We start from the raw sequence: 26460 nt of genomic DNA, 5'->3' as shown, positions 1-26460 counted from the left end.
CAAACGAACGGAATGGGTTGAAATCTGAAATTTAAGTCTGTGGATATGTATGCAGGTAAAGCCTCTTTCAAAGGGATCACAAGGTAGTCCCTTGATTCCATGCCGGATGGCGCAACAAGGTTTAATATTAAGAAATAAACTGACTCTGTTTTGTTATAATGAATTAGCTTGTAACATTTCCAGACACAACTTTGTCCCATACGCATTTTGTATTATCTATTTGTTTCTACGAACTAGTTTGAGTAAAGATATTTGACTGATTTTAGGTTATTACAAATTTTTATATGGAAATTTAACTCTATTGAATAAATTTCAAACTATTTAATATTATGTATATTCAATAAAACGATATTTGAGGCAAGAGCAGCTACTTGATTACTGAATGAAAAACAATGCAGCTCGGGGAAAGCTTTGGCTACGCGATGAACACCTTCTGATGGCCACCTGGCGGGATACCCGTGGACCAACCGTTGAATTTGAATTGAAAATAAGATGATGGTTTTTTCATTTTTTATTAGAGAATTTTACTGGCCGTTCAGGGGGAAATATAGGGACCGAATATTTTTTCCCTCTCTCCCCATAAGATATGAAAATACATAGTCACAGCGCCGATCACATTCGCCCGTTTAATAGTCGACGTACTCACAGTTATTAAATAACATTCTTACAAATTCAGTATAGATCACAATTTTGTATGCGTTAGTTGTACTTAATTTACTATAGTATCTACTTATAAAATAATAGTGGAATCGATCCTGCCGCATCCTTGTCTGACAAATAAATAATATATTTTTTCTAATGAATTATTATCACTCTTGTACCTTTTCATCTCATATTGTGGCCGCAATCTCAATAAGAAACTATAATATTGACGGTGAAAAAAAACTATGTGACTTGAGATTTTTTAAAGTCTACTATGAATATTGCTGAATCTATGATGTTCAAAGAGGCACCCTCATTTCGGTTTCAATGTCACAGCGTTTTGCCAAAGGCAATTCCCAATACAAGTGGCCTCATTTTTTTTACTTTGATGTGCTGATTACTTATTTGATATTCCTTACTTCTAGTGACAGAATAAGTCCAATCTAAGGACTGAAGTTTGGCAAAAGCTACAAATAGATACAGTGTACACATAGGTATATGCGTATATTTTTTTCGGCCGAACAAATGAGATGTGAAAAGCTGAATGAAAACTACAACATGCCTTCCTTATTGTACAATGCACTTTTAATTTTCTAATTACGTGTTTGCCCCTTTCGTTCCCTTAGAATCACGTGAAAATGAACGTAAACTCATTTTCCTAAGCTCTTACGCAAACAAGAAGTTCTGTATCTCGGATCAACCTCACGCACTGTACACAGTCTTAAGAGGTAGCTGGCGTGAATCCACTCATGTACAGTAAATAATATATAATGGTATAATAGGTATACCCTTTATTAATAGCACATGGAACATCTCGACGAAATAACCCGATATGACAATGAACACTTCTGGCACTTCTTATTGTTTACCTTTGAGAAATTATGAAAGTCTTAAAACTGCCTTCGAATTAGTCCCATTTCACAGTACATATATTTCATCTAACACACCCTCCATACTTTTACCCAGTTCTTCAGTTACATGAAATTAAGGTATTTTAGATCGAAGAGTTAAAAAGTTCCTTCAAAATCAGTGGACCAGCAAATCGCTTCTAGGTATTTTTACTATTTACCGAAGATTGCGGGGATTCTAATTTCTCAGACGCTGAAAGGGAGGGGGAATGTCTATGACTATCTTCTACGCTCGTCGATGGTGTGCTGGAATCAAGAGTTCTATCTCGCGGTCTTTCCATCGTGCACTTCACCGTTGCTTGGTACTGTTCGAAGGGGTTCGTCGCCGGTTTTTCAATCGTTAACTCGACTAACGGTTTGTAAGACTCTATTGAAATCCTCGGCTTATTTGACGCGGCTGATTTGGACGTCGAATTCTTTCTGCTTTCAGACAGCGAAGCAGAATTAAGGCTTCGTTGAGACATCGTTGAAGTCTTTCTGCTGGCAGATTTTTCAACATCACTTGAGGCGTCCGCTGATGCGGTACTTTTTTCCGAAATAACAGATATCTTTCTCGCTGCATGCATATCGTAATCCGGTATCGATTCACTTGCGGGTAATCTGTGACTGTTACCAGCCATCATCGCCGCAGTCAAGGGAGAATCGACTTTGACTTCGGTCAGTGAATCCCGGTTGAACATAGACTGTTCTGCTGACGGTTTATGCGATTTGTTTGACGGTTGGTCAATCAAAACTGAATGTAATTCCAAAGGACGGTAGAGATCGGTGGCAGAAGACTTGACGCTCATTTTTGGATCATCCATTTTAATGGCCGTCGAGATTTGCCCAGCTCCTCTTGGCGCTTTCGACGATTGTTCTACACTGCAGTACGGATTGAACGGATTAGAAACCTGCGACGCTAAGTGTGCCGTGTTAACATCTGGCGATACTCTTTGTACACTTGCGTTCAAACGCGCTGAATCTACTCCAGAAGGTTTCAAAGTACCCTGTTCTTGTCTTGCAGTTCCAATCCCATGCAACGCTTGCGCAGGCTGTAGAGATCGCGAAGGCATTTCTGTTTTATCGATTTTCGAGCTCTGTCCGCTTGATAAGTGATCGGTAAATCCTGCACTACTCTGTCTAGCATAACGAGATGTTCTTGCTGGAAATACGCTGGATACCAGAGTGTTCACTGCTTTACCTAGCGCTTGTGAGTTTGTCTTGTCGACGTTTTCCGTCAGCGATGAGCGACTTGAAGTCAGGCTTGGTGCGTTCAAATTCGTATTAGGCAGGGCCAATGGACTCGGCTGACCAACGGTCCGGTCATTTCTGACAGAATGAACGTCTCCCAAACTAAATGCTCTCTCACGTCGCTGAAGGTTCAGCTCGCTGATTTGTCGTTGTAGCATTCCACCCTTCCATCTTGGTATCGGTCTGCCCACTTGGGATGTTTTGGGCGAGGCAGGAACTGGCGGAACTCCAATTTGCGCTGGGCGAAGAGAAAAGCGACGAGGCACTGGTTTGGCACGAGTAGGTATCGAGATACCATCCTGTGCTGGGCCGACTTCTGCTGGAACCAAGGGTTCCTTTGGACATTCGAATATGAACGGATCGGCCGAGTATGGCGGAGGATTTTGTCGCTCTCGTATATGGAGTGGAACAAGGTCCTAGAAGAATAACAGCATATGATATATTAGACATACAAAAGGGCTGATTCAAGATCTACATTTTTTCATTTGGTCTATTCCTATGGTTCATAAGATCGAAATTAATGGCTTCCATAGGTATACTACAGAGATCATTTCATCCAATACATCAATATCTCGAAATAATCTGTGCGTTTTCCACAGGCAACTACGCAATAATTGCTCGATAAAGCACATGCGCAATTTACGTGACGTCCAATTACACGTGTATACCTGATTATGTCGGTAGTGCGCCCCACAAGAACCCCTAATTGTAGGCAAAGCAGGGTACAAGTCCATTTTGAGCAGGTCGACTGCTCTTTTGGACTTGTACCCTGGCTTGCCTATAATTAGGGATTTTTGAGGTGTATCGCGAAATAACCCGGGTATGTACAATACATGGAAATCGTATCACCTAAGTCAGATGAATTAATCCTCCTACTCATTAAACGTACACCTAGTCTTGGGAATGTGAACTACTTTGAATGTGTGTGTGTAATTGGCATACATTGGCAGTGGTTTACAACGATACTTACTTTACATCGTCTTACAGGCATAAATAATAAAGACTACATTTACATGTGACTTGGTCACACTTCAAAGTATGTTTGTATGAATTAAATAAATACATGTTTTAAAATGAGTTTAGACAGGTTTCAAGTGAATTTTAGAGACTTTTTTGAGCATGTTCTTCCGGCCACAAAATTAACTGATTGTGAGTCTTTTCTGCGACTCTGCCACTATATAAACGAAATTATGAAATGAAAATTGGTGACATGAAATTCCAGCTTCAAATACAATAGTACACTGCGAGAAAAAATTTGTTCAGTCAAAGATTTTATTCTGTTGGTTAAAAATCACTTGCCTCAACTATTATTTTGTTCGAATGAATCAACCATAGTCAGCGTAAAAAACTGAGAATTTTGAAACAAACATATGAGTTATTTCAAGTACTTGGTTCATTTGACCCAATTTTTTATTGTCACAACTATTATTGAATGAATCGATATTTTCATGGATACCAGACACTTGTCCTTTAGTTGAGTTGAAAGAACGTTTTTTTTTTTTTAAAAATTGATGTATATTTTTAGACCTACAAAAAATTATTGATTGGAATATTCCTCCAATTTGGTGAATCGAGATAATTTCTTATTTCTGGCAATGCACCATTCATTTGATTGAAGAAAATGTACTAATCTATAACCTGCTGCGTTCTGCGTTTCAAAATTGATGTTTAGTCGAAAAATAGTAATTTTTTTCATATCAGCCGACTATGATGGATGCAATATGTCATTTACTCAAAGCAAGTACACTCCCAAAGTTGTCAAAGATTCGTACACTTTATTTAACTACAAACATTAGACATAAACGAAATATTTATGTCGAATATATAGGTATTTGGGTGATTGAGAGTATTTCATTCGTTAACCAAACTATTTCACTGCTTTCAAATGGTTGATCGTGGAATACTTTCACAAAATCTGTTATATAATATCACCTTACAAAAGCTTCCTATCATTGAGATAAGTGTAAATCGTTAAAAGTTAATCGAAACTCTGTGCGATAGTTTGGCATAGTGATTAAAAATGTGCGACTAAGTAGTGTTAGTGAAATACGAAATTAACATGCATTTTCTTCGTTTTGCGATCAATTATAAGTAGTTTGCATGCCTGAAATATGTACTAATCATCCTAATTAAGCTGAAATCATTATTTTATTTTCGATCAGAACCATGCCCAATAATTGTCGGAGTTTCTTCCAACAGTCCATTCATTCCCGTCGACCAACATTTAGTAATTCTAACAAAATATTTAGTCCCGTCAACCGAAATTATGGTAATTTTAAGAAAACATTATCTTGATCTGAGCATTTATTTATCCGAACGATATGAGACGTTAGTCAACAAAAGGGTTGTTCTAATGAATGATTGAATCACTACACTGAACTAAATGTTTAGTTAGTTGTACCTAGCTGTAATTTTTTCAACTTAATATTCAGTTCCGTTAACTGAGATTTTGAAACCAACAGAACATGATCTTGCATTAATCACACATTTGTTGAATCAAAAAGTAGGATATTCAGAGCAACGAAATGATTGTTTAATCAGCTACGCAATACAGATCGTTGAACTAACTGTTTCACCGTCTCAAGATCCTTGTATCTGATTAATTTGGAAGAACTACTTTTCATCTAGTTTTTCTAACTCACAATATTGCTGTATTTACATAATATTCATTTCGCTGCCCGTAACCGCCGGATTTAGTTAACTGAAACCAATTTGGTTTGATTCAACAAATATTTTTTCTCAGTGTATTCTGTTCTTCGTTATCGAACCATTTACTGTCAAGTTCCGCATGCCAAATACGAGATTGCAATGTAATCCCGGTACCGTTATAATCCGAAATGAAGTCATCTCTAATTCAAACTTACCGGAGTATAAGGTGGCGTATTGTGTGGCGAAGTCCTTGCATTTGTGAAGTCTGATTTCAAAGAAAATCTTCTGGGCACCGACCCGCGTATCATGCTACCTTTGCGTCCGTAGCTTTGCGTCGACGTAACTGTGCTTTCTTCAGGTCTTAGAGAAAACCGTCGGGATCCAGCACCGGGTATGAAGCTAGCTTTCCGATGAAGGCCGGGCGTCGACATGATAGAATCATCAACAGGTCTTACGGAAAACCTCCTTGCAGCCATTTGACCCGCTGTAACTGTACTCTGCGTACTTTGGCTCTGCGGTAACAAATGTGGAGGAGGTGAGAAGAGGGCTAAAAGACTGGGAAGCTTTGGTGGAGTCAGACTTGCAGTGCCTAATTTTCGCTGAGGTCTGGTCACAAAATCGTCTGGAACGGCACCCACTCGTGAGTGCAAAGCAGTTAAGGCACGCAAGAAATCAGCCAAAGACGTTTCCTCGAGCAAATTCCCTTCTGGAGTGTCCGACATGTTTCCACCGGTGTGTGTGAAATAATGGGGAGCAGTGGACTGTCTACGCTCTGGTTCTGCCACAGGACGCGTATCCCCAGTGTGGGAAAGGTAATTCTCTTTCAGCTGGTCGGCCATATCGGAACCTGGGAAGGACTCCCGGCGTGACACTTCGCCGGAGTTCTTTTTGCTCGAGAATGGATTGAACCACCTAGGACGCATGGTCTTTGGCACCGACGACAGAGAGAAGGAAGGTAGACGCGACTTGGAACCCTTCACAGGAGTAGAATTTCCGCTTTTTTGCCGCGCTTTCATGAGTTCCTGAATTTTACTCGACGCCGCTGGTCCGGACCAGGTCCATTCGGTGTTTTGCTCATGATCACCAAAACCGTTATCGTCCTTCTGTAGCCTGATCTCACTCGCTGCTCTCATCCGAGGTTGAGATGGTGTCACTTTTTCACCGCCAATTCTCCACCCGGAACCTGCCCAAGATTTTTCGGTTGCCAAAATTTCCTTGTCGCTAAAACCATCGACACCCTGCAGCTCTGGCTGGTTGTTCTCTTCATCGGATACGTCGAATTGTTCTGGAGGAGCTGGAATGGAGCCCAAGGCAGTCACAAGACGAGCTAGCAGTTCAGCGGGCTGAACCATCGCATGAGAAGCAAACGTCGCGTTCTTGTCTATCCTCTCGAGGTCACTTTCTGACAATACGCGATTTACCGCCTCATATTGAATCTGAAACAAAATACATTCTCATCACTTTGTATTCACTTCTCAAGAATTAAGATCTACACGAGGCTCTTTATCGACTACTCATGAAACGATAAGACATCGCATTACAAGCAAAAGTGAGAAAAATTTGACAGAAAACTGATTTTGTGGAACACTTACAGTTTGCGCAGCTTCACTGTTGGCACGTCGTCTTGGATGAACTGGAACATGTACTTCTCGGCCACCATACACCAGTTCGCGAAGATCCGGAAAACTGTGACTTCGAGCAAATTTGTACGCCGGAAGTTCACTGTGGTACTCATCTCGATACACGGGCTAAAAAGGATGTGTAGACATTTTTAAGACCCATTCACATTTGAAACAAAAAATGTTGCTCACTTATTGTTAGTATAGGTAAATGTATAATTAAATTCTTCTGATCCTTGTTCTTTACCTTCAGCTTCATCATGTAGATCTCATTAAAGACTCTCCTTAAGTAATTGACATCTTTATTGACCTCGTTCCAAATTTTGCTCTGTGTATGTTTTAAGTTCATAGCTAGTTTATGCTCTATCCTGGTTATCCTCTTGCTTCGCATACCTCGTGAGATGAAGCTCATAATCATAACCAAGTATCCCAATCCAAAGGATATCCAAATTATAAGAAAGGCCTTATACAAGATCCAGAAAATACCACTTCCCTTGGTGTTGTCCTGTCCTGTAATTAATTGCAGCCACGATTGATTTTAATCTTAAAGTTATTGTACACGGTTGCGATGGTCTGATTCTAAAAAAATTCAAAATCTTAGCTATTTGAAAATGTTACGTTTCACACCCATCATGTTAACAACTTTAAGTAACGAAATTGTATATTTTGTCAACCTCCACTCACCTCCGATCCTTTTACAGCAAGCATGTTGAAAATTTTAAATTTGAGTTTATTGTTGAATTACACTTTATCCCTGTTATAATTCCTATACCATAGGACATATCATAAGAAACTTTAATTCTAAAATCTAATTACCTGCAACGTAATCGCCAAAACCAATGGTGCTAAGGGTCACAAAAGCATAGTAGACCGATTCGTCGTATTTCCAACCCTCCCAGTACGAAAACAAAAATGATGGGAAGAATATGAACATGACGAATCCCGGTACCAGATACATTAGAATCTGAGCCAATAAACCAGCTCGTCCTGTTTCCAGAGGAATTCGTCTTTTCTGGGAATCGGAAGGCCCATTTTTATACGATTTGTACTTCTGGTGCGCTCGAATAAACACGTTACCAAAGTAATCGCCGAGTTGAGTTAGCAGAATACCATTTATTGGAATGCCGATAAGGGCATAAAAAATCATCAAAATTCTTCCCAGCATATTCGTTGGCGCCAGATTTCCGTACCCTAGAAACAGAGGTATAACGCATGTTTATATATATATAAATATACATATACCTATTCTATACTTTAACGATACGGCCAGATGTCTGAGAAACCGGTAAGTGCCGATAAAACGATCTGAAGACGCAGTCTTATCACAGCAATCCGATAAACCTTTGAAGTGTAATCAGATCCAAATCAAGATGTATCAGACGGGGTTTCTCATTGTTTATTATTGACGGAGCAAGTCAAAGTAAAACTGGTCGTTGGTATAGTTCTAAGGTAGGTGATTCACCGAAAACCTTCGTTTGATATGCAAATTACGCAATTTCGGGAGGAAATTCAGGAATGTTGAAAAAAATAATATCCGAGATGTTGTTTCATTATTAATACAAAATTATGAACTTTTCTCGAAGTTAAGTTATTCCGAAAATATATTTGCTAATGGGATTTCTACAAACAGTGTCGTTTTTACTTCGGCACTTCTTCACTTTAATTGCATCCAAGCATTGGTAGTCATCGAAAATATTGCAAGGCTGGTACAGTATAATAGCATCTATAACAGTAACGATGTAACGAGAAAATGTAAACGTGGACACGGATGTGGATTCTGACAGATTTAAAGCCACCAGTAGCGTCTGCTGCTATCTATTTAACTTCCGTGCAGACGAAACTGGTGGCCTTGAATCAGTCGCAGTCCACGTCTGGATTTCTCCTGGATCTCATTTCTGACTTTCAAGTTTATTTTTATTTAAACAGATCAATTGACAAAAATGAAATCGTATGAAAATGACGATGGGTAACCAGACATCGTAATAACTTCGACAATTGTTGACATGCAATTACCCTAATGTGCCACAGCGACCCGCTAAAAGCGCTAAATTTTCAAACCTTAGTATTTCACACCGATAAATCTGAAGACCATGTTCAAATTCTGACCAGATCTACTAATGATCGCTGTACACATTACATACGATCTGCAAACAACCAACGGCTCTTTTAATGGGATCAGAGCCTTGAGTCGAACGAATGTAAACGACTTTGGAATTCATTTATTCATATATCATACTAATTCTGTAAGTCAACTGAACTGAACTAAACTACACTTTCCATTTATATTTAATACCGTGCCATTATTAATTTATAGGTGACTCTCCCGAAGTAATCATTTTAATTGTAATCGCCTTAGATTTTTGCAATTTCAATTTTTCCCTTGACTTTTTATGGAATGTGTTAGTTATTAACATTTTCACACAATAATAGAAAACCGTTTATTATCACAGTGTCCAACAATATTGTGAACCATTAAAATGGAAAATCAGAAAACCATTACAACAGAAAAACAAAATGAATAAATTTCGTTGAATTCATTTTTCGCCCTGAAAAATGACTACTTGAGAAAATTATATCTAATAAAAAAAATGTTCATTCGAAACTGTTTAGCATGTTCTTCTTTTCTTTCCGTCTAATTACTTTCAATGAAGCTGTAAATTTTCTTTGCAATGATATTTCATTTTGTCTACTTACCAATAGTACTGACGACCGTGTATGCAAAGTAAAAACTGTTGTAAAAGTCCCATTTATACTGATCGACTTCACCCTCCGAGTAGTTCGAAACTGGCTTCCCACAGTAGGCGGTGAGTTTCTCGAAAATTTCATTTTGATCGTGTTCATCGTTCGCTATGTAGTGCTCGTGGAGAAGAGCTGTAAAAATAATTGGTAAACATATTATAAACAGTATTGACAAACTGATTGACTTTTGTCGATCATGAACTCTCATTCGTACCGATCGGATCGTTCAACTTGCCACGAGCTGGGCTCGTGCTGTCAAAAACTTTGAACAGCGGAAGCAATTAGCACCACCTCAATCAGTTTCACAAGTCTTCGCAATTAACGGATGAATTTCTTTCAAATTGTTCTCATATTACAAGCAATTATTAAACTCCTTTTATGTTATTGAGATATTTCAGTTACGTCGACAGAATAGGTACTTTGGTATTTTAAGTCTCGCTAAATTGTGCTAAACTCATTGTGTGTTTATTTATAGCTGTGCGTGCGTAATCTAAATACATATATAGATACACGTGTCATTCAATGTTTGCCTTAGAGAGATTGAAATGGTTATATTTTTCGTGCGAAAATCTTCAAAGATAAACCTTAATCGCATACAAAGTTTCACGCACTTTGAAAATGTCGACCTTTTATGTCGAATGACAATAGACTTATTTTCATAACTCGTCTGTTAGTTTAGTACAATATTCTGCTCACACGATGAACACATTTTCGCTGTATTATTATAGCCAGTCAGAAAGAATTTTCTAACATTTAAGTCAAATTCTAAGTTATCACTCCCAGGAATCATGGGAAATCTAGTTTTGTTTTTCACCCATATTATAATGGTCAGATCGAACTCTCGATTCATAAGTTCCTCAAATTAAATATTAGCTATCCCAAATCCCTTCAATCTGCCGTTCGTCTAGAATAAAACTCATATTTTTAAATATAATCCACACGTTCAGAAACGATTGCAATCAGAACGCAGTGCGAAATCAACGAATTACCAGGCAGTCGGCTCAATTACCGAACAACAATAGCCTGAAGCGGTTTGATAAGAAGACATATGATCGCTAACAGACGGATTTAATTTAACAGGTCTTATTATACGTGCACAACGATGCGTCGGAACTTTCGGCTCAAAGGAATACCTGAAAATGATCACAGCTGGTTTTTATTTCTTTACAACCTGTCGCGTGACATCAATTTAAACAATTCTCTTGTACGTCAAACGAACGACATCGAGAATAGACATCGCATCAATATACGTACGACTTCATCGTTCATTGTATAGAACTGAATCACATTTTGGCTATTACATTCTGTGTATTAACTCACGTCAAACTTAAGAATACAATTGTACCAATTGGTGACCTAGCGATCATATACCTTGATTAAGTTATGACCCAACTAAATTATTGCACCTCCTTTGTAATGTACGAACTAATCCAAATTTGATAATGAATGCAATCGCGCCGAAAAAGGTTTTGCGATTTAAGAGTTTACACTGCTCATAAAAATGATTATAATCTCAAGAACATGAGAAAAAATAAAACATGTATTACTTACCAAAAATAGAGCGCTGTAAGAAGAGTAAGTCTAATCTCGGACGTACTTCCAATCTTGCTCAAGCCATTTACTAAACCAGTTTTCAAATGAGTACAAATTTGTGGAATATTTGTGGTCCGGAGATAATTTTTTTTTTTTTTTTTGTTTGGTTTCTTTTAACTACTATTTGATTCTGGAGGTGACGAAACTTTTGATGAAAGTACCAAAAGTTGTCACTTAATGTCAATTCATTGTTCAAAAAATAGATTTCGTTTCATTTTCAGGACATTTTTTGTTCTGCAATGACTATAAAAATAAAGCTAATCTCTTTTGATTTTCAACGGCGTAAGAATTGTCTAGAATAAGTTTCGTAATCTCACAATGAAACTTCATAGTCTTGGAGATAAATTGATGAAATAAGAACGACGATTCAATAGTGAAGTTAAGAAATTTACGTAAAAAAAAGTTCAACTCAAAAAGGGTCTCATTGCTAGTTTTAACTGATTCATCTGACGTGGTGAATTACCTTTGCAATATATTATACAAACAAAAGTAAACAAAAATCTACACAACTAATTACGTTAGCGGTTATTTTGTTAAACCGTATTAAATTAAGCTCATTTGCAAACTCATTACCAAGAAGAATATTTTTCCCACTTTCCTGCTCTCTGTTTTATTTTAATTACGTTACTTGTCAGGGATGGTCAACAATGACGTTTGTCTTACGCACTGAGAGTTAACCGGGAACGGAGATGAACTAAACAATTTATATGACACATGTAGTTTCTCGACGATAAATCGCTTCCAGTTGTTTATCGCGGTTCGTTGTAAGACCGGAAAAAGAACGTTAGATATTAAAGCACAGCTCAAAATGCCAGCCTACTACAATGCCCGCGTAAAAATGACCGACTAAATCTGACATGAACCACGATGTTATGGCTGCAGTAGGGTCTAAGGTAGCTTTGGGTATAGGTCATTCCGTAAAGGTAAGGTCATCGTGCGCTGAAACCTTCTGTATTCAACCGTACAATCCGAACCATTACAGTCCCGCGATATAATTGAGCAAATGAACAATTATATGACTGGTAAATATCAACTGATAAGATAATAGGAAGTAAGTGGCCTACTGCAGATAGCCCTATTAGACAAGATAAAGTATCCTCCGCAGATTAAGAGACAATTGATTATGCGCAAGACTCAAATGTACGAACGATTAAAGATCTGCGTACTGTCTGCATGGATATACCTTTGCGTGATGTTAAATGATCAAGCACAGCTTAACGACCCTTCAAGCAATCTTGAATAAAGTATAATGGACGCAAGATACGTACAAGGTGATCGATTTTCATTACCGCGGGCGAATATTGCGGAAACTAGAAGAGATATAAGAAAAAGTCGGGGGTTTTAAGGGGGACAAATGATGCTGATATGGGTCATAAGTAAAGTGTATCATATTTGAGATTTTGAAAGTAACGTCTGATTTAGTTGCGGAACACGTATTGTGCGTATGAAGAACCGATAGCGATATCAAAAACGAATTCAAAAACGTGAAGATATGGTTGATACTTCGATTTCTTTTTATTATCATTTTTCCTTTATACTCTCGCTAAAAAGTTTGTCCCATATCAGCATCATTTTTTCCCGTGAAATCATACAAGTTTTTTGAATAAAACTTTATCACGCATCTCTTTTCGTTTCGAAAATATTCTTCCAGGTAGATTAGAACTGACTACTCTGTACAAAGGTGTTCTACGTAGTTGGAAGATAATTGTACTTAATCAAAGTCCAGATTTTGCTACACATCTGACGTGCCGATTATTAGGTATGTTTCGATAAACAGCCAAATGGATATCAGATTTAGGAATGAAATACACATAATCGGCAATCAATTAAATCACCGCCTAACATCAATTAAGATAAATATTATTCGTCGTTAATAAAATCATAGAAACCTCTTATAAGATACCCATCGAACGCGTGGAGAGAAACGTTTATTGTTTAGAGTGAAGGATTACAAGCAAACAATTTGTTCAGTTTTTTATCTACCATAATAAGACTCAGAAAATTGAAAAAAAATACCAATTTTTCTACCATTCAAACAGCAGTAACGGACTCTTAAGCTAGGTTTTATCGGTGATCTATGTCTTAACCGCATGTTCTTCATTAGACTGGCTGTATTGTGTGGTTAATATTGACGATAAAACGTGGATTTATACAAACGTAGGGCATTTCAGCTGCTATAAGATCATGTCATTCAATTAATTTTCACAGCTTTATTTTTTACTAAAAAAGATGATTTTAAAGTGGATTTACATGTATTACATATTATTACTTGTAATAATTACAAAATAAAATTGCGTAAGCTGAAAATTTATTGAATGACATGATTTTATAGCGGTTAAAATGATTTAAAACAAAACCCATAATATTTTATGATAAGTCTTGTATTTTCGCTGTTTCTCGAAAAAAGGGAATTTTTATATGATTGCAACTTTAACCTTGAATAACTTTTCAAAGATTTGAATCATCTAAAAATTGTAAGAGACGTTTTTTGTGGAGACTACAAAAAATGCGTATCGGACTTTCATGTACACTGTCTCGTTACTAAGCTACAAAATGAGAAATGGAAAGTTACGTTCAGGAACCACTACATATTAACACTGACAATGAGGGCTCAAATTGTAACAGGCGTCTCATTTTCTCTTTCTAAAATTATTAAGCGTTCAAACTATTAACTTTGATAAAAAAAACCAATAGTTGATTTTTTTAGACCATCCTAATATATATTATAATATTTCACACGATGTAATCGATACGTTGCTGAATCATGTCTCAATTTTTTTTTTGGCTACTTAAGGTCTTTTTTACCAAGAATGATATCCAAATAAAGACGAGAATCTAATATTCGCAGAAATTGTAACGTGCTTATTTTTAAAACCAATTATGTATCTTGAATTCTGACCACATCATTACACAGAAGTCAAAATCCCCACTGAATGTCTAGATAATATTTCTCACAATTTACACCGCCTACACGTTTTACGGCGTCTAGCTCTACGTATGATTAGATACGTCATTACAGGTTAAATGTAAACCTGAGACGGATACGACGGTTGGTATCAAGCTAATCCCGCTCTACGATAATCGCATTGCGACGAAACGGAACACTGTATAAAATTTTGGCAAAACCTGTTTATCACCTTTCATACTTATCTCCATTAGAAGAAAAAAAATATGCTTCGTTACTACTGGATTGCGGCAAAATTGCTATTCAATTCCAACTACTCAGCGCTGCTATATCTTTAGAGGAAATCGTAAGTAAAGACATGTGAGAAAGGCTGTTGAATATTACGTTTTATGGATGCAATAATATTATGCTAGAAGAATTAAGGAGACCCTTTCCTTTGGCGTATAAAAATCGCGTTATTGCTATACTGCTGTTATATCTCTCTGAAAAGCATAAATCATAACGTTTTTGTTTTATTTTTTAACGGATTTAGGCGATACGTGGACGTTTGAATCGTTGCATGTGAAACCAAATGAGGCTGAAAACTCGAAGCCAAATTTCAATTATCGTGAGAAATAAAAAAAAATCATCACTTTTCTGGGCATCGATGAATTCTAATTTTTCTATGAGTGATCCGAATAAAGAAATCGATAATATTCTGCGAAGCATAAAAGTGGTTGAAGATGTAAAGAATCTATTCAGCAGAATAATACCTTCGTCACTTGGCATTGGTGCGTGTTTACAAGAATTGATCGAGCAATCAGATATTCAAATGAAATCGTGACGATACACTTCACCGCAAGTACAATGATAGATTAGCATGAATTCTATGCTGGCATTCTGACCTATCTTCAACCCCTTACATTTTTCCTAGTCTTACGAATCATTCACTTGTGGCCACAGGCACCAAAGAATCCGAGTCCTAGACCCACTTTGCAAGTTGTAATCATTTGCGTTGGAGCTTTGTGTCGCTGTCTCTCTATGCGATATTCATTTTGGTTGTGCGATGCAATCAACAATTTGGAATTAATATCCCTTGAATTATAACTGACCAAATGATTTCTCTCCCTAAATTAAAGTATCAGAATATCAGTTATCTATGGTTTTTAAAAAGGCACTGAGGTACCTTCATCTACAAAAGATACCTTTTTTTCTGCAAAACTTTGATCGGAAATTGAGAATGATTATAACCGTATGAAAGTGTATTATAAATTGAATAGAAAATAAGAATTTGTCTTCAATTAACAGGGTCCGATCTTATTTTAGATTTTTACAAAATTATTTCGTTTGTTACGTAACTTGTTCTACGGAGACGAAAACATCGAGGTTCGTTACCAATAAAAGAAAAACTTTCTCCGTCCAACCTCCTCGGTAATTGTATTTTATTGATAAAAATTATTCGAGCATTTATTAACCCTTTTGAGAATTAAGTAACTGTTATGGCGAAAAAATTTTACTCAGCAACATTTACTTCATAAGCCAATGGTTGATCGGAAAAATAGAGTGATAGAGTACAGAATGTACGTATTTAGGACAAATTGTTGATTGGTAACATAGACTATTGGATGTCAGACATCGTAATCACAACATTCAGCTTACGCAATTGTGTAACTAATTAACAATTACGAAAGCTTGCCATACCCTCAAATCGAGTAAAAACTATCTGCAAATACTTTAATGTTTCGTCAAGTTTCCGAACTTGTCTTAAACCCGAAGCATAATCATAAGTCCTGTAACAGTTTCCCAGAGTTTAACGAGAAAACATGACACGAGAAAAGCAATCATGTAAAATACGATTTGGAAGTCCGACATCCCCTTAACGCGCTAGTTCACGTATTTCACGGTGATTCAATTCTACGTGTGTGTTCGGTGTAATGAATATTGAAATCAGAGATTACACACACGCCCCTGACTCTGCTGCGCAACATCGCGAATTGAAAACCCCAAGTGGAAAGAGAAATGGAGGTTTGCAATGGCCAAAAAGTACCGATGAATCGTCGTTGCTCGTCGTTATCGTTGTATAATTACAGTAAAATGATGGAGTATAGAAGGTATCAAAGCGTGAATGTGTTGTTTGGGAATCGACGTTATTCTACGGTAACCGTGGTGGCCACGAGGCCATTGACCACCGTAAGTCAAGTCATTTTGTGCGAAGACATCAGACAAGGCCGTATACTTAGTGACCAAGTGCAAACGCCGGCAATGATGATACGTGACTTTTCTGATCAAGATGTCGTGTTTCGGTTGCGCGTAGCATTACGCTGCAATGACGATGAGGGAAAGACCTCATGATTGTTCGTTGGAATTGATGCTATTTGGCATGCCGTTAGCGTCAATGATATGCGTACGTCCTCTGGAGATACTTGCGTGAATCGGTAAATCATATTGTGAACGTATAAACGTAATTTATCTGTATTTACTGGAAACACGACGTATTCATCTGACCTAGAATCTACGAGGAATTCTGAATCCTGTAAGGAGCAGGAAATGAAATTAAGGAAGACTGTTCGTTTTATTTGCCAAATCGATTCGCAGGTTTTCGCAATTATTCTTTACGTCAATCGATGTTGCCGTAATAATATGTAAAAGCTTATTTGACAACGTTAACTTTTTTCTATCGACGATCATACGTTTGTCATTTACGTGCCATCGACTGTATGTATGAATATTTTCGATCGTCAAGTTACAACACGGAAAATGCCTGAAGATTTGTTTTTTTCCATTTCTCTGTTTGATTAGCTTGTGGCAAGATACAAGAAATCGGTTGTACTTGATACGTTGACCGTGTGTCAATGACAGTAATTTACCATTGATAAGAATATTGAAAATAGGAAGAAATAGCCATTTTATTCGGCGACATCGAGCCGAGCCACACCTGCAGTGTTCGTTACGTTCAAAGTACCATTGTGCAGTTTGACAACTATCCGGAAATTAGAGAAATACAGGTTTACATTATCAGGAATACAATTGACCGCGATTAGTAATTGAGTATAAAAGTGAAGGTCAAATTCTCAAAGTGCCAAACACGTGAACAAATATTGTACATGATGCAAAGCTCAATCAGCGATACTAGCGGTAACAACAGTTTCCTATAAAACAAAACGCAGTCAATATGTCCCTCGAAAAGTTTCGATACAACTTTTCAAAATAAGTAATTTTAATGAATAGAAGTAAAAAAAAAACGAGGTTTTAAATAAATCACAATTACTCGGTGTGCAGTTTTATAAACGAGTAGATACCGCTGTCGAACCAAATTAAATTTGCACTAATCCATGCACAAAGTACACAATCGTGCGTATACCTTGACATCCGTGTATTCAATTTTCGCAACAAGTAGAATCGCCACTCATGGTTACCGTGCCCGTAGCTATAGGTTACCTATTCCTTATCGCAGTTAATGCATATAATGAGTATGTCCTCAGTTAATTGCGAAGACTCGTGACTTATGGAATTGCTCGCATTGCCGTATCGATCAGGAAAAAATCGAATATTCGAGAAGAACCTTGTTTCCGTAGAATGAAAATGAAATACTCACCGTTGATCTGAATGCGACTCCTCCTGGCTTCTGTAACCTGTTCAACCTCCAATGGGCGCTCAATGTGATAAAATATGAAAGCCCCCAGGAGCAAATAAATCAAGAACAACATGAGCAGAACCAGCCATTGTCGTTTGGACATTTTCTGTAATGTTCCAAGTGTCACTCAGAATTTTTGGGTGTTTTAGTCGTGGGCGTCTGCTCCTCGTCAATCCTCCAAAAACTTTGACAGCTGAAATATCGTTCACAAGAACCGACTTGAGGCTAATTGAAAGCTATCGTCACGAAACCATATTTCCACCACTCTCCCAGGCACTTGGCACTACAAATTTTTTCCTGGTTGTATTATATCTCAAGTTTTATTTTATACTTGTTTCAGAAGGTTTATTTTGTTTTGTTCTTTTTTTCTTCTTCTTTTCTTTTTGTACTATTTGAACAAGGCTGATATCAATTATCTTTCGATCGTAATTGGCTCTGCAGCCCTTATCGCGAAGATTGTCTGGATTTATTGACAATCCATTGGCAGTCAGTTCACCTGATTTTTCGAATTCACTGGAACTTGTACGGTACTTCACTTGATCAATCAGTTCCCTGGAAGAGGCAGCTGGAACATAAGTAAAAGTACCTTAATTAGCGTCGAAAATTTCAAGAATTATACGTTTAGTAAATTTCAAATTTTATCTACGGCACAAGTGAAATCGGCTTCAAAAACCAGTCATTAAAATTTCTCTGAATTGGCTACCAAAATATCAATCATCAGGTTAAATTTTCTATTCGTTATTCATTTATTTTATTTGTCGTTGTTATTGTTACTATTATTATTACGTTCATTGTTATTACTTGTTATTACTGATTATTTTATTTATTCGTCCACCAAGACATCGCGGAGGTGCGATTGATCGCTTGACGAAAGCCCTTGCCTTACCAATTTCAATTTCGAGACTGAAATAAATTTGGTAGGAAAATCAGAGGAAGATAAAGAAGGCGGTATTAGCGGGGGTGATCCTTGAGATCTTTTATCTCCAGACGTAATACGACAGTGCAAACAAAATAAATATATATAATGACACTACGAGAGCGTAAAGTGACCTGTTGTTAACTCTGAATATGGTGTCATAGACCATGCAGAGGTAAACTGGAAACACGTTGCAAGACAATTTAAACGAAGGCGAATTGCTGCGGTGCGGCTCGAAACTAGATTGCTTGCGTCCGCCCTCGAAGCGACGCTCTCCAACAATTTCGGGACAACCTTTTACAGCCGTATTTGAGAAATTAACATAATTCGCAATGCCCTCGCCCTTGTTTTCGCGACGTCGTTGCAGTAAAGTTCACGTGCAGTAATGCTTGTGAAACGTGACGTTAACTCGAAGAGAACGTGGCTTGAAAAAGAAAGATAGAAGGAAAAAACAATTCGACTATGCAACGCAATCGTAATAATAGCAGCAATTTTTTGTTAGTCATTTGAAATGATTCACCAAGTCCCCTCGATAATCGAGCATAGTTTCAATTACACGTGGATTGCGATAACTTTGAATATAAGGCTCGGGTCGTTTTTTCTTTCTTCTTTTTTACTCGTATAGTGAAACTCACTTTTTTTACCTCTCGATCTAGCGATTATTAGGTAATACGATCGCGTGTATTCTTGGTAAATTATTATATATTTGTAATCAATAAAAAGCACTTACTTTGATTGAAACAGTTGGTTTGCAGTCGTTATTTGTATATACTCAAATTCACAAAACTTTTCAAACTTCCAGATATTCAAATTAACAAGCAAACAAAAAATCCTGCTGTAGACGCAACGACACTTATAAGCTAACAAACAATAAGGCAACTCGTAAACGGCCCTCTTATATTCAATTAACCATCTCCAGACTAACAATGCAAGCGCACACTTAAGCTGCTACTACGAATGTATCACATCAACTATAATAAGGCAACTTTCGCGCGTAGTCACATATATATATATATATATATATATACATATATTTATACCGATAAATTTAGTAAGAATTCTGAACATTTGCAGTTAAAGAAGGTTATATATAACGTCAGTGACAATGGTCGCATAGTTACTATACTAATACGTTTTTCCAAACCGCGGAAGAAGCTTGCGGTTCGATGAAGGCAAACCGGATAAAGTTGGTTAAACCGCACAGAAGGATAAGGGAGACAACTTTCTTAACACAAAATTCAGAAAATTGAAGTCGCCTGAAATTTTGCTGAAAAATAATCTGAGTTCAAAACTGCACGACGTGTCGTCCATTTTTTTAAATAAGAAATAGTACATAGGAAGAAACACAGCTACGTTTTTTTTTTCAAAGCTCAAAATTGAATGACGTTACTGCTTATTGTTTATATCGTTCATATTATTTATTAATACATATCTCTTTCGTTTCCCGGAACCGTCATGACGCCGTGATGATATGAAATCCCCTTGACGCTTGTGAGCGTTGGGAAGATTATTATTACACAGTCTTGAAACACCACCTTTTACGATAAATGCGTACCTACTAGTTTGTATTTCCTACATGGATTTTACGTTACACTGACGACAGAGTTCAACATTCAAATGCGTAACCACATTTTCTGTCGTGTTCATCTGTTTCCAAAGTTTGCATTTTATACGCAATTATATATAGAGACTGCGATAATGTAACGTATGGTCCTGTTGCATTTACCTGACCTTCGATCATGAGAACGGTGAATCAGTAAATAGATGAAGAAAGAGAATGATTTATGTTTTATTTTATCCTCGCAAAGATCCTCCTTTCAACACCATTTTTAATAACAGTTCTGCAGTTGGTGCAACCGATGTTTGTTGCAGCGCGGCCTGTTTACACAGGTTCACCTATACACCGTATTCTATGTGAATAAGTCAGCATGTAATGACTTATGGATCGCAAGCACAATTAGGAGGAACATATTTATTATGTCACGGAATTTTACTGGGTAATTCTTGTCAATATTTACGGTAATGACTTCATGTAACATCAATTCGACCTCAAACTTGCAAGCTTAAAAAACACGTAATGGATTGTCCCGTTTTGTAATCGGTTGCACTTGATTCGTGTTGGAAATAACTGACAGAAATCAGTTCGAATTTTGGTAAAACAATTCAGAGTCAGATGATATTCCGATTGAAGTTAATTAGGGTTACTCACGGAGGCCTTATTGGATCAATCGGCGAAAATCATAGCCATTTTACTCGAAACCACTCAGCTATACTCGAAAGGCAGTTTCCAAAATCAAACAGTTTATATATGATCTAGTCATGTCGATAATTTCAAATTGCTTTAAATAATTCGTTAGAAACCTTCGGAATCCTTTTGAATCGTCTACGATAACTACATTTCATTCTAGCTACAAGATTTTTTTCCGTCGAATTAACGTGACATTTTTATTTAGAAATTAATTCATTCGATTTGATAAAGTCGACTGCAGACGATTTGGTTAAAAAAATGTTTACTTTGGTCGACTAGAGAAATAAGGTAATTGGGTGACTTTGAGTAAGAGTTAGGCGAGGAAAACATTACATTGAATTAAACTAATTATAAATTCATTAAAATCCACAGGAATTCATTATTTCAGCTATACTGTATGATCTGATAGAATGTTGATAAAATTGATATCTCAGTATAGATATTATATTACTAATAACGTAAAAAAAACTTTCATGACTTGCAGATAATTCATTGTCAAAAGGAAATGTTGAACTAGCTATGTGTAAGATTTGAAATTACCGCTTCAGAGGTTTGCCGATTACTCTGTATAATTGTGGACAAAAAAAATCATAAACAACAAAGCATTGAATCAAGTAAATTAACGTGCGATGCCTGTAAAATTAGTTGATATCAGTAGATGTATTGTAACACAAAACTGTATAAAATTTTTTGATAGCGCCATAATCAGTTGTCATTCGAAAATACATCGTGAAATCACATGCTTCTTAATCAAGTGAAGTCACTGCATGGAATAATACAAAATCAGTTAAGATCACTCTTGAGTTCCTCGGAATCATGAATTAGTACACTAAAAATCAGAGTAAACTGATATAATATTGTTTTTTAGAAGGTGAGACCGTCTCGTTTGTTCTCAGAAGATTTTCAACCGGAGATAATCGAGTCGCTAATAAAAGTGACGCGAATTGGTAATTCTAAATTACAAAATATGACTCGCTTTGCTTGCGTTGCTGTAGCCTACTCTTTCTTACGAGGCTGAAGAAGAACTGAAACGTACATCATCAGCGGTGCAGATTATCTCTGGTCTGGAAAACGACTAAATCCTGGACATTTCACAATAGGATGTTGACTCGACAAAGGCTTTTTAATTGAAGATCAATTAACCACGTGTTTCTCTTTTTTTATTTAACTGATATAACAACAACGCCATTTGTTCCACGCATTATAATAATCTAGTAAACGTGCCGAGGAACCTGATGAATCTCATAATCGCTGAAATAGTTTTACATTTTCAATAAACTATTATTTTGTGCTTTGTAAATCGACTGAAACGGTTTTTTACCAGTGAAACATTACTTTTTGAGGCAACGTAGAATTAAAATTTCAGAGTTAGCACTGATTCAAGACTATAAATATGCGTATAATATATAATAAGGTGCGGGAGTCTTGTCATCTCATGATGAAACGATATGTGGCGTAATTATAAACGTCTGTAATATCTTGAAGCGGAACTTAGATTCAACGCAAAGTTCAGCCTTTTGACGGGAAAAATCAGTATAGATACGGATTGAACGCAAATGACTTGCAGTCTCGCTTCTTTGAAGCTTTGTGGAAGTTTTCTTTACATATCCTCATCGCGACTGTTGGTGAACAGAAATCGTTGCAACGATTCCTGTAGATTTCATACCATTCGCTTCGAGTCAAAGTAAATAATGGCTTTTATCGATGTAGATTATAGTCGCTTCTGTACGTAAACTGCGCCGCGCATTGATTGAAATCTGTGTCAACAATTATAAATCCATTTAGCGCGTAAGACTTTGTCTTGGTTAGGCTGTAAGAATATATTACAACTGCCGATCCATATTCTGAAATTCCTTAATCCACGCCTTTCGAAAGTTCCCTGACACAAAAATTCCGAAGTACAAAACGACAACAGACATTGATTTAAATAAAAAGTCAGGAATTCCATTGTCTGAAATTTCATCGATTCTTTCTTGGTTGCATAAAATGTAATGTAATACAAGAACTTCGTTTATTCCATGTACCTACTTTGGTTAAATCGAACCCCAACTTGAAACAGACGAGGCCGTCCTCAAAAGCAATTATTGTTGAAAATTTCAAGGCAAGATTTCGTTATTATACCTATGATCACAATTTTTCATACAATTCTACAAGACCTCATTTTCTTGTTTTATTCTCATAAGCATTTTCATTCTCAAGCGAATTTATCATATGAATGCTGAACGTCATTCCTGGTGTCTTGGAAGATTTTAAGAAATTTGCGTGACCGAATTATACAAAGGCCATTTATTGTACCTTCCAGATTCCGAATAATTAAGTAAATTACTTATTATAGCGTTCTCTCACTACTGGCACTAAAATTTACTCTTTACGCGTGAATGCGGTGAAAAATTATTTCACTCGGGTTTCTATATTCCTGACTTTTTGATCGAAAATAAGAATGTAATGTAAAGCCTAAAACATAGTTTATATCGATTCGAAGAAAATCAACCGGCCAATTAAATGCAAAAACTTATGTAGGTAAACCAATTATCCCGATATACCTACTTGTAATAATAGTATGTGAAAATTGATTAGCTGGAGATAAGCCGGAATGAATAATAATAAATACTACAATATTACATTACCAATCACCTATCGATAACATTTATAATATGGAACGCTCTCGTACCTCTTCGGTACACATCGCCAGCCCTGTTAGATTAATTTACACGCCTAATTGTTTACTGAGCCAACGTCCAGCGAGCCACGAACCAGCAGCCAAGTAACTCCATGCGTCAATCCAACCAACAGATGCAAATTATTTCAGAATAACTGGAAACCGGTGTTGCCAGTGTAAATAAGCCTGGTTTTCATATCTTTGTCTGCAATTTATTAATTTTCGTCAATAGTTTCGATCGCTAAAAATGCTGTCGTGGTCTGAATTATCAGAATGTGTGCTCTCTTAGTGGAAAGAAATTTTAATTTTGAAAAAAAAACCTTGAATTTACTAACCATAGCGATCCAATTTCCCTTAAGAAATATTTTTAAAATTTCAATAAATCGGATTTCACTCGATAACCCAAATTATTGTTCTAATCAATGTTTCGTTGACTAAAACGGGATTTCTTTGGATCAGAAATTTAATAAATTCAACGAATTTTTTTCTAGGTATATAGTATATACATATATTCGAACGTGAACACGTGAAATCATTCATTCTTCGTGAGTCATTCTTTAATTATCACGGATAGACGAAATGAATTCATTTGAATAAAAATTCGCTTGACAAGCATGAATTGAAGTCTTTAATAGACAAGATGTCCGTAAATTGATATAGATGATTCTTGCTGTTGTTGTGTGTGTGTGTTTTTTTTTGTTTTTTTTTTTCATTTTCTTTATTCAACGAGTAGCAAAAGTGTAAACGGAAAATGTACAATTTATCGTTGTGGGCAAGCTTGAAAACGCGTCCATTTGCACGTTATGGTCTTAAATTAATCTTATTTACCATTGCTAATATTCAAGTATATAACGCATGCGCCTATACCAGGAAGTTGTCTTTTACGTCCGGACTTATACATACACGCTACAAATGCTTGATAAAGTGCGAGCATTTTTACAACATCCCATTCAAAGCTTTTACCCACGTGGTGCTTCAGTTACGTACGTAAATAAGAAAACAACGAATGAAAAGAAAAGTTCATCCCAAAGTTTACCAAATCACATCGAATTAGTGACTATGGTGTAATAAATTTTTTTAACTGACACATTTATTCAGTTTTCATTCAAAATACACAATAAAACGTTTCAATCATATATGTTGTATGAAGTTTACTTTAAAAAAAAATAAATAAATAAATAAATAATGCTGCATCTGTAGGTCTGAGAAAACATTAATGAAAATCTGTATTTCAACTTTAAAACGTATCTACATGATTACATCGTTGCAGTGCTGTAAAGAAGATATGCGCAGATGATCCAATTTTAATTGTAATAAATATCGGCTATTCAATACACGTTCCTCGCATTCGTTTATGACGAAGCAAGAACGAAAAACTTTGACTAATTATTGTGAGTATTTTTTTTCCTACATATTTCGTTGCGTTGTTTCTTCTTAACCACGCTGCAATTTTCATGAAGAGCATTGTAAGCTATTACAGACCGCTTTGTTATAAATATATACGGTTGATTTACTATCGTCTCGTGGTAAGTTGTCTGGGGCTAATGACTACGTATTTTACTCGGTAGATTATACATAATTAGTGTTGTTTTGTTACGTTAATACAGTTTAACCGCATTTTATACCTCAACCACCAACTGAACTATATATATCATCGTGTAAATCTCTTCTGCCCCGAGAAGCACCTCGTGAAGAATAAATTGATCACTAAATCCTTACTCAATGCTTTAAATGTCGAACTTTCGTCGGTTTCATTTGAAACGTTGTCAAGTTATTCGCTATTGGTTCTAAGTATGAACATTCGCTTCACGAATTAGTCAAACTTTATTGAAGTCTTAGAAAAACCTGCAGACCCCAAGTGACATATGTAATAAGTAAACGTTCAGTCTATGCCATGCTGCAGCACACGTCTAAAGTAAACTGAAATATCCGGTAGAAAGTATATCGACAAAAGTATTGAATATTGAAATATGAAATAACAATGAAAAAGAAATTCGCTTACCTGTTTCACTCACTTCTTGAATACAAACCACAATTTCTTCGTATGTTTAATAAATAAAGGTGAACTTATTAATTATACGTTTACATAAATAACTCGATGCCAGACAGTTCCAACTCTTCCGGAATCACGGATGAAAGAAAAACGCCGATTAAATTTCTCCTCATGAAACTATGCGTTTGATATGCGTGTGCTTCGAATAAGAAATTTTCAGGGACGGAAAAGAATAACAAACCGGCAGATTGTAATAATGATAAATTTCGATCGAAAGAGAACAGAGATCGGTTAAAAAATCTTGATAAAACACTTGCGTAAAGAATGAGGAGTGAGAAAGAAAACATAAAAAAAATAAAAATAAAAAAAAAAAGTAATAATAATAACTAACAAACAATCGCCGGTACGGCGTTTATTCGAGCTGCGCCGGAGCGAAGCGTCTCGACTGAACTTGTAACCGGCGAAAGACCTGGAGGAAGGTCTTTTGCAATGGTGGGTGGGAGGATGAGGGACCGGAACAGTCCTATCACTCCCTCTCTGACTTCTCTCCATGATTCGTCAATTGGTTTGGTTAGAAAATCAGATGTCCAAAATAAAAATCCCAGTCAATGAATTTCGCGAAACGTACAATGCAATCGATATTATTTGGATGCTCAAGAACTCCTGGATCTAAAGATATCCCGACGAACCTCATAGCAGGTCGTATGCCGATACTCTCTACCGTGTCAAAGAGCACGGATATTCAT

At 36.6% G+C, this 26460-nt stretch overlaps 1 protein-coding gene across 3 annotated transcripts; it reads right to left on the bottom strand.

Moving 5' to 3' along the window:
- Window positions 1–713: 713 nt before the first annotated feature.
- LOC124408800 (open rectifier potassium channel protein 1) lies at window positions 714–26072 on the bottom strand. Of its 3 annotated transcripts, none has more exons than XM_046885993.1 (8): window positions 25724–26072; window positions 17860–18463; window positions 9743–9919; window positions 7865–8239; window positions 7296–7558; window positions 7022–7177; window positions 5645–6865; window positions 714–3196 (listed from the first exon to the last, which is right to left on the bottom strand). In XM_046885993.1, the coding sequence occupies exons 2-8, from the start codon at window positions 17999–18001 to the stop codon at window positions 1691–1693; spliced, it is 3840 nt and encodes a 1279-aa protein (XP_046741949.1). In that variant the 5' UTR covers window positions 18002–18463; window positions 25724–26072; the 3' UTR covers window positions 714–1690. The 3 variants fall into 3 exon arrangements, with proteins under 3 accessions (XP_046741949.1, XP_046741950.1, XP_046741951.1); XM_046885994.1 differs by lacking the exon at window positions 25724–26072 and adding an exon at window positions 19545–19585; XM_046885995.1 differs by lacking the exon at window positions 25724–26072 and adding an exon at window positions 18602–18621.
- Window positions 26073–26460: the final 388 nt, after the last annotated feature.

Source organism: Diprion similis, chromosome 8 (genome assembly GCF_021155765.1).
Source record: "Diprion similis isolate iyDipSimi1 chromosome 8, iyDipSimi1.1, whole genome shotgun sequence".
Classification (NCBI taxonomy): domain Eukaryota; kingdom Metazoa; phylum Arthropoda; class Insecta; order Hymenoptera; family Diprionidae; genus Diprion; species Diprion similis.
This window is presented reverse-complemented; position numbering and strand designations above follow the sequence as displayed.